Here is an 8,848-nt window from a genome sequence, read left to right on the forward strand (position 1 = left end):
GTCAAGTATTGCTTAAACTGAAGTTAAAGTAGTAAAATATGAAGAAAATTAGGATGTAATACAACTCGATATGATGATCAAAATTATAATGGCTGTAAACTAGGATTATTGAACAGCTAGATGAGATTTCAAAGTTTTTCTAACAATATTCATAAATCATAATATCAAGGGAGGATTCAATAACAAGATGGGGTTAATTAATTATGCAAAACACACATAACAAAAGAGAAAACATTAGGGATAATAAAACATATCAGCAGAGGCTGTGATTGGCTGTGAAGAGGTAGACATTATTTGCCAAGGGTTCATCAAATATTCAGGAATCTCAGGAACCTTTCCCACGACTCCTTCCACTGTCTCGATGATAGAGTTCAGTGACTGCAGCCGCTCGCTTAGCTCCCCAATTAGCTGGGCCCTTATAACACTGTTCTCGCTTTCGATATCCATGTAACGCATGGAAACCACAGCAATCTGGTTAGCAATTTTGGAATTTTCTTGAACAAGAACAACGCTCTCTCTAGATAGTACTAACAAATCAATACAATAAAAATACAATGTGTTGCTCTCCTCTTCTGACACATCAGTTTTTGTATTGAAGGAGAGACTGACACATCGATTAAAATGGTTAGCCTATCAAATTATAACAATTAAAACAGGTCAGCTTTTTTTTTTCTTATGTGGACAAAGCAAAGAATCGATAAGGTTTTGTCGAACACTGCGTTTAATCAATTATGTTCTTCCTCGCCGTGATACCAACCTTCGACCGACTCTCTCAACCAATCTGAGCAGATCCCAGGCTGATGTTAGCCCCATCGTTGGTCGATTGGTTGTGGTGGATTTCACAACAATGGAGTACGTAAACCCATAAGGTCTTCGATTAGATGGTCGCCGATTCAATGAGGTATGTTTCCCATCTCTCTATTCTTTGTTTTTAGGTTTTCTTGAGCTTTTCTATGATGCTACTTTTTTTTATTGAGCCAAGTTTCTTTGAAGCTCGTTCAATTTCTTTAGTATTGAAATGTGTTTGCCTAGCTCTCTCTTTTGGGGTCAAAATTACTCAAATACTTTTACTGATTTCGAACCTTAGGATTATTGGGTTTCAATGAGCTAACTTATATAGAACATGGAATTTGAGGGATACTGGATTCCGTTTTCAGCTCATTCATATAGATGCATTGAAGGCAGATGGCGTTATATTTCCCTATGCAGCTTTAAGATTTTTGCAGCTTTGTTTAACCCTTTGTAGTTCTTTTTTTTGTGTGCCTGCTTGGAATAGGTAGTAATGAAAGGCTTCAAAGACTGGGTTTTTGCTCTATCCAGCTCAATGGCATCATCTAGACCTCTTTTGGGCAGTGACCCTTTTTTCCGTGACCCACATGAACAAGAGGATAGCCAGTGTATGGTCTCTTTCTTTGGCTCATTACAATGAGATCAACAATTTTGAGATCTGCTTTACCTCTTCTTGTGCTTTACTTTACTCCCTGTGGTTTACTTTACTTGATCTGGATTGCTTCAGTAGATTTTGTTGCTATGTTCACTGCTTTTGTAAATTGAATTGGTCTTTACTTTCTGATACTTGATCCAATGGCTGAAACTATTTAGGTTGATTATTTGATCCTTCTCAAAACGATCTCTTCTTGCTGGTTTTTTAATGTTTTCTTTTGAATAATAGCTTTCACTTTTATTTTTAGCTCACGCACCTGCTGCACCAGAACCAGTTACACGCTCGGAATAATGGTTCAGTGGTGAATGCCAATCAGGTTCATTGTTAGAGAGTTTGCGGAGGCACATATGCCATGGGTCGACTGTATCCTCTGTTTATTCATTCTCATTTCCTAGATTTTTTTCTGATATGTTTGTGTAGCAATTCTTAGTACAATAGCTTGATCCAGAATATTAGATATGATGCGATTTGTTTAAACATTGTTATGGTATGTTACAATTGAGGTTCTCTAAGTGTTTATGATTAGGGTATATTCAAAAACTGGGTTTACAAGAAGAGAAAACTGGGTTCCAAGTAGCCTCACTGGTAATGCTTTGGGTCTTTATCTACTATGTTTTAAGATAAACCAAATACTGGGCTTATCTGTTGACATTAAAAGAGTAACTAACATTTTGAATGCTGGTCCATTGTCATTTTTCTTAATTGTTAATTGCATATGTGTGTTTAGCACTTGACTTGTGTTGGCCCTATTTTTCTGGCTATTTTCCCTCCAAAAAATCATGATTTCTTACTTATGCTTATTTTTTGTCCTTATACAGCATTACCGTGAGAACATGATGATGTGGGTATTTGGCTATGGCACTCTTGTGTGGAACTAATGATTTCACTACAATGAGAAAGTGTTAGGTTTCATCAAGGGATAGAAACGTATCTATGACTTTGGTAACTCTATAGTCTTTGGTTAAGGCTTTCACTACGAAGCCGCAAAACAAGTCACAAACCAATCCATAAGTGTTTAATTAACCAAACCGTAAGTGTTTAATCTGAGTTTAGTCTAGAGCATAGTGTTTAATGTCTGGTAGATATCTCCTTTAGTTTGATGGTATTGAGAAGCAGTAACATGCTTTGCCTTATTACACAGGTGGGGTTCAAGATGTTCTTAGGGGTCACTGCATCAGTGACAAGCTGGTACGCATATGAGACTTGCTGCAGTATAATCTTGGAGGACTTCCCAATACTTGCCAAGGTCTTTACTACTGCAATGTCTTAAGTGGAGTCATTAGAGGAGCTTTGGAAATGGTCAGTCTCCTTTTTATTCCCATTTTTTTGTTACATAAATTGCGTTTTTCAAACTTCTCATACAAACAGTCTCCCTAAAAACTTGAAATGAACTTCTCTTACTCCTCAATTACCAAGTGTAGAAGAACATTTTTGGGCTGAGTGCTTATGTTCTTTTATCCGTCTCCACAATGATCAGGTTTCGATGACATGGACGTGTGATGTTCTTCGAGGGGATGATGCTTATGAGTTGCAGGAGAAGCTACTAAAACAAGTCGCAGAGGAGTACAACGATGATGAACAGTTCGTTCAAAATTACAAATTTGTGCGAGGGAACAAACTGAATGTAACTACAATGGACTACAATAAAACCCAATACTAGCCAACTTTTTCTAAAGACCAAATAACCATTTAGCTTGTGATATGAGCGTTTAGTGGAGCAGCCGAGCAGCCGCTTGCTTCTATACCATGTACACGATATACTTGTGAGTTGGTATGTATCTTTTCAAATAATGTTGGCCGACCAAACAAGTTAAAAATAGAAACTTAGTGTGGTTTGAAAAATTTGTGTGTACACAATATGGTTTTAAATATGTAAATATGTGTCTAAGCAAAAATAAAATTAAAACATAGTGCATATAGTTAATGAAACGATATATGTATGTATATTTAGATGAAGCATTCTTTGCATACGTCATTGAATACTCTTTAACAAATACGTCCCAACTTCAATCTGACTTGAGAGCATACGGTAAACTCAATATTATCTCAAGCTCAAAAATATTTATCATTTTCATTAATTCTTCTAATTCTACAGTTCAAGATATGGAAAACATTAGCAAATAAGAGAAATCAAAACATTTTCAGGCAATAATATAAATTTGCTGATGTATCTAAAAGATTCAAACAATTTTAATTTAATTATGATTGCAGAGATAAAACATATATAAAATAAAAAATCATCTAAAAATAACCCGCGGCGTAGCGCGGGTATCAACCTAGTTATCCTAACGAATTCACTTTCGTTACTGTGAAAAAAAAAAAACCCGAGGTAACAAAATAAAGAATCAATTAAGGATCAGTTACTACTTGCTATTGTGGTATTTCCAAATGAAGCTAAGTGCAAATCAATGATTTGACATTTGGTAAAATAAGCTCCAACTTCATCAAATGCGAACTCTGTTGTTAGCAAAATCGATTTGAAGACAGTTACCTTTTCTTCTCAAAAGTGAGAGCAATTTTGCAAGAAACAGAAGCTAAGGCGTCTCTCCATCTCTCGGTTCTTGGTTTATCACACCGATACTCCCACTCTCGATCCCTAAATTGATCTCCGAACGCTCCCCTGAGTTGTTTCACAGTCACTGGTTCCACTTTGAAAAAGATGGGAATGACCTGGAACAACACAACACGAGTACACGACGTTAATCATAAGTTAAAACCTAAAACTCGTATCCTGATCCGATCTCTACTAGTTAAATCGGAAACGCACCTTGAGCAAACTTTGATCTGTGAGTTGATTGATCTTCACGAGCTCATCTAAACACCATCTCGACTCCGTGTATCTCCTGGAGAATATGACCAACGCGATTGTGGACTCTTCTATTCTCACGAAGAGATTGGTGAGATCTTCCCCTATTCTCTCGAGTTTGTCTATGAAAACGTTGATTCGATGTCTCTGGAGAGCTTCCACGAGATGGCTGACGAAACCAAACCGTAACTCATCTCCCCGGAAGCTTACGAACACCTGATGTTGTTTCGCCGACTGTAACTGGCGGCCGTGAATGTCCATATATGGATCTATCAAGTGGAGTGTCTGTACTGAAACCTTAAATTATAAGTCAAACAAATTATTCTTCACACTAGATAATGGTGGGTCATACTTTAGTATTCAAATATTTTTATCTATATTATTATTTTAACAGCATTTTTCATAAGAAGGCTTGAAATTAAACAATATTTACATTATATGCCATTATAATTAAAACGTTTAATACAATTTATTTTTAAAAAATCAAATTAGGAAACTATAGTATCTTACTTTATTTAATTTGATTTTCCATTATTGGTTTGGCATTATACATGTTTTCCATTATACATAAATTGTTTAATGTTTTCTATATTAAAATGAATAGAGCAATTGATGTCAAAATGGATAAAAAAATATAAAAATAAACTAATAATGTATGATTTTATTATACTATATATATATATATTGTTTTAACCTCCACAAAATGATATATGTTTTTTGACTAAAAAAGATGTGTCATTTATAGAGTTTTATGATGTCAAATACAAATATATATATCCTGTTGCACAATTTAAATAGTGAATACATCAAATTTAGTCATATGAGTAATATCAATAATATTACTAACTTTGTGATAATAAAACTAAATCGGTGTAAATATCAATAACAATACTAAAAGAGCAACAATAATTTATGGAAAATTTTATTTATCCACGGGTCCAAACCTAAACTAAAAATAATCATAAGAATGTGATGAGAATTAGGTTAATATTAGTACACTTATATATTTTTGCGGGTTGGTTTAAAAACACAAACAAAATATTTTAAAACTTAATTTTATATGAAAGGAGTTAAAAACCAATACTAACCTGCTCCATCATACTCTACTCAGATACAAAACTAACTATTTTTTTTAATAATTATTTTTGTTTTTTTCTCCACGGGTCCAAACCTAAACTAAAAATAATCATAAGTATGTGATGGGAATTAGGTTAATATTAGTACACTTATATATATTTGCGGGTGAGTAAAAAATATATATTTTTTGTGGGTTGGTCTAAAAACACAAACAAAATATTTTAAAACTTAATTTTATATGAAAGGAGTTAAAAACCAATACTAATCCGCTCCATCATACCCATAGACAAAACTAACTAATTTCAAATTGGTGAATAAAATTTAAATAATTATATACTAACTACAAAGTATAATACATATTAACTAGTGCTGGGCACGGGACGGGTACCCTTGAATTTTTTCCGACCCTTTACTCGTCCCGACCATAACGGGTAACAGAAAAAATTTACTCATATTCGACCCTTAAATAACGGGTACCCGGAGAAACGGGTACTCGGTAAAAAATAGTTGACCCTTTAAGTACCCGACCCTTTATTATTACCCGGAAAAACGAGTACCCGATAAAAAATGTCAATAATCGCAATAATAATTTTATCTTTTGAAATCCAAAAAATGAAATTTCATAAATTTATGCAATATATAGTTCCAAAAATTATAAAATTACGAATTTTGAAAATAAAAATAATATATTAATTCAGTTAGGCTAAGTTGAACTTAGGTTTTAACTCTAACTCTATAAATTAATAATAAATAATAATAATAATACAAAATATTAACGGGTATTTACGGGTCGGATAGCAAAACGGGTAAAAGGGCCGAGTAACAAGACGGATATTGAAAACTAAACTAATACCCTATACTCGTCCCTTACTCACGGGTAATATAATTATAATACCCTTTACTCGACCCTAAAGCTGCGGATACCCTTTTTTCGGGACGGGTACGAGCCGAGTAACGGGTCGAGTACGGGTAACGGATATTAGTGCCCAGGCCTAATATTAACAGATGTTTACTTTCACAACAACTAATTTTGATTGAGTAAATTCCAAATAAAAGAATTTTGATTAATTAAATTTCAAATGAAAATAATAATTTTTAAATAGATAAATAAAATAAAATTACAAATATCTCAATATTATTGTGAAAAAGTTTAAAACATATATTTGATCCAACATAATATTTTTTAAGTAAATTATATAAATATACAAAAATACATAATCCCGCGATGTATGGGTTAAAATCTAGTTTTATTTTTATAACAGAAGTTCCTGCGCTTCTGGGGAGGCCAGGTTGTGGCAGGGGATTCTGTGCCGGCATCTTTGCTACCTGTTTCTAAGGTTCCTGCGCTTCAGGGTTTCGGTACAATGGATGGTGAGCCGTTGTTGCATGTTGAAGTGGGGATGAACTTGGGTCACCATGAAAATCCTGGAGTGGCGGCTGTTTCTACTGGTCTTGTGGATCAGGTGGTAGCTCCGATAGCTAGTGAAACCTCGGACTCACCAGTTCTGAAGGCGGGTGGTCTGATTGGGGAAAGTTCGAACCCCACTTTTGATGGCCCAGATGCGGATTCAGAGATTTTAGGAGAAGGCTTGGCTGAGGGCGGGTAAGATTATATGGATACCTCGGTGCCTACTGAAGCCTCATATTCCTCAACCACGGTTGTGGATAAGGGGCGTAAGCAAAAAGGTTCTCTGGCTCTTAAAGGAACCTCTTCAAAGAAGCTAAACGTTTACTTGCGTGCAACACCAAAGAAGCGGCCTGCACCTAAATCTAATGATTCAGGCGGTGAGCGGCCTAACCCGAAGAACCAGGACACGGAGAAGGGAGCAGGTGGTGGGTCCAAGCCACCAAAACCACAGAATCATAAATGAAGATTTTAAGTTGGAACTGTCAAGGGTTAGGGAATAAAGCGACTATTGGTTATCTCAGGGATTTGTGGGGGAAACATAGGCCAGAGTTTTTGTTTCTTTCTGAGACAAGGCAATCTTTTTCTGTTTTAGAACCTTTTGTTGGTCATTTTGGTTTTTCTGATTTAAAAACGGTTGAACCCATTGGTTGTAGTGGGGGTCTTGCACTTTTTTATAATAATAATAAGAATAAAATCAATAATGTTTCTATTTATCTGCCTCAAACAGACTAATTGATGGCGAATTATTGTATAAAGGGAAATTAATTTATCTCACTTTTGTTTATGGTGATCCGGTTCTAAAGAACCGGGAGTTGGTTTGGGAACGGTTAACACGGATTGGTTTAAATAGGGATTCCCCTTGGTTTTTAATTGGAGATTTTAATGAACTAAAAGGCAATCATGAGAAGAGAGGTGGAAAATTGTGCCATGCTTCTTCGTTTGTGCCTTTTAACACTATGATTCGACATTGTGGTCTCCTAGAATTCCCTTCTCTCGGGGATAATCTTTCATGGCGAGGATGGCGGGATAAGAAACCAATAGGGTGCCGGTTAGATCGGGCTCTCGCCAATGAGGAATAGCATGATATGTTTAGGGATTCAATGATTGCCTCGGACCACAAGCCCCTAGTTGCGGTTATTGAAGACAAGGTACATAGGGGGCGAAGTGGTTTTCGTTTTGATAGACGATGGCTTGATAAAGAGGGTTTTTATGATGTGATTGCTGACGGGTGGGACAAAAATATATCTGCTACTCCCACCTTGATGGATAAGATTACCACATGTCGGAGGGCGATCTCTCGTTGGCAGAAGGCACAATTACCTTATGGGAGAGAGACAATTGAGGATTTAAAAGCTAAGTTAGCGGCGGCCCAGAAAAACGATGCCACTACGGTGGATGAACTTGCGGACCTCACCTGGCAGTTGCGGGAGGCGTATAAGGATGACGAAGTGTATTGGTATCAAAAAAGTAGAAGTCGGTGGATGAAGCTTGGGGATCATAATACTGGGTACTTTCATGCTCAAACGAAGCAACGGAGAGCTCGGAATCGTATTGTTGGTCTCCATGATCAGCAGGGTGTTTGGACGACAAAGGAGAGTGGTGTCCAAACTATTGCGGAATCTTATTTTCAGGAGCTATTTACTTCTTCGGATCCCTTGGATTTTCAGGACATGTTAGATGAGGTTCCCTCCTCAATTACTCCTGCGACGAATGATTTCTTGACACGCGAGGTTACTACGCAGGAAGTCAAACAAGCACTTTTTATTATGCATCCAGATAAGGCTCCGGGACCTGATGGTATGACTGCCCTTTTCTACCAGAAAGCATGGGCTACGGTTAAGTTTGATCTAGTTTTATTGGTTAATTCTTTCATGAGGGATGGGGAATTTGACAATAGGTTAAATATGACCAATATTTGTCTTATCCCAAAAGTGGATAAACCGACGAGGATGACGGAGTTACGGCCCATAAGCCTATGTGATGTTGGTTATAAGGTTATATCTAAGGTTCTGTGCCAGCGGCTTCATACCATCTTACCATCTCTGGTTTCAGATACACAATCCGCATTTGTTGAGGGACGCTTAATTTCAGATAATAATTTGATTGCTCAGGA

General features: G+C 36.3%; 1 protein-coding gene and 1 non-coding gene across 6 annotated transcripts; one reads left to right on the forward strand and one right to left on the reverse strand.

Moving 5' to 3' along the window:
• Positions 1–632: 632 nt before the first annotated feature.
• Positions 633–3,286, forward strand: LOC104771730 (uncharacterized). Of its 5 annotated transcripts, none has more exons than XR_015593950.1 (6): positions 633–901; positions 1,277–1,397; positions 1,692–2,029; positions 2,263–2,474; positions 2,586–2,743; positions 2,922–3,286. It is a non-coding gene; the product is annotated as an uncharacterized LOC104771730 (transcript). The 5 variants fall into 5 exon arrangements; XR_015593951.1 differs by having other exon boundaries at positions 674–901; positions 1,692–1,760; XR_015593953.1 differs by having other exon boundaries at positions 674–901; positions 1,281–1,397.
• On the reverse strand, positions 2,730–4,580 carry LOC104771728 (vesicle-associated protein 1-4-like). The gene is made up of 3 exons (XM_087506486.1): positions 4,212–4,580; positions 3,936–4,114; positions 2,730–3,223 (listed from the first exon to the last, which is right to left on the reverse strand). The coding sequence occupies exons 1-3, from the start codon at positions 4,509–4,511 to the stop codon at positions 3,184–3,186; spliced, it is 519 nt and encodes a 172-aa protein (XP_087362612.1). The 5' UTR covers positions 4,512–4,580; the 3' UTR covers positions 2,730–3,183.
• Between the last annotated feature and the right edge of the window lie 4,268 nt (positions 4,581–8,848).

Source organism: Camelina sativa, chromosome 20 (genome assembly GCF_030686135.1).
Source record: "Camelina sativa cultivar CO46 ecotype springtype chromosome 20, ASM3068613v1".
NCBI classification, from domain to species: Eukaryota; Viridiplantae; Streptophyta; class Magnoliopsida; order Brassicales; family Brassicaceae; genus Camelina; species Camelina sativa.

Coding starts and splice junctions, on each gene's coding strand:
- LOC104771728 (XM_087506486.1), bottom strand. CDS start 4,511: ATGGACATTCACGGCCGCCAGTTACAGTCGGCGAAACAACATCAGGTG. Junction 4,115..4,211: donor CAGATCAAAGTTTGCTCAAG/GTGCGTTTCCGA, acceptor GTGTTGTTCCAG/GTCATTCCCATCTTTTTCAA. Junction 3,224..3,935: donor CTCACTTTTGAGAAGAAAAG/GTAACTGTCTTC, acceptor TTATTTGAAAAG/ATACATACCAACTCACAAGT.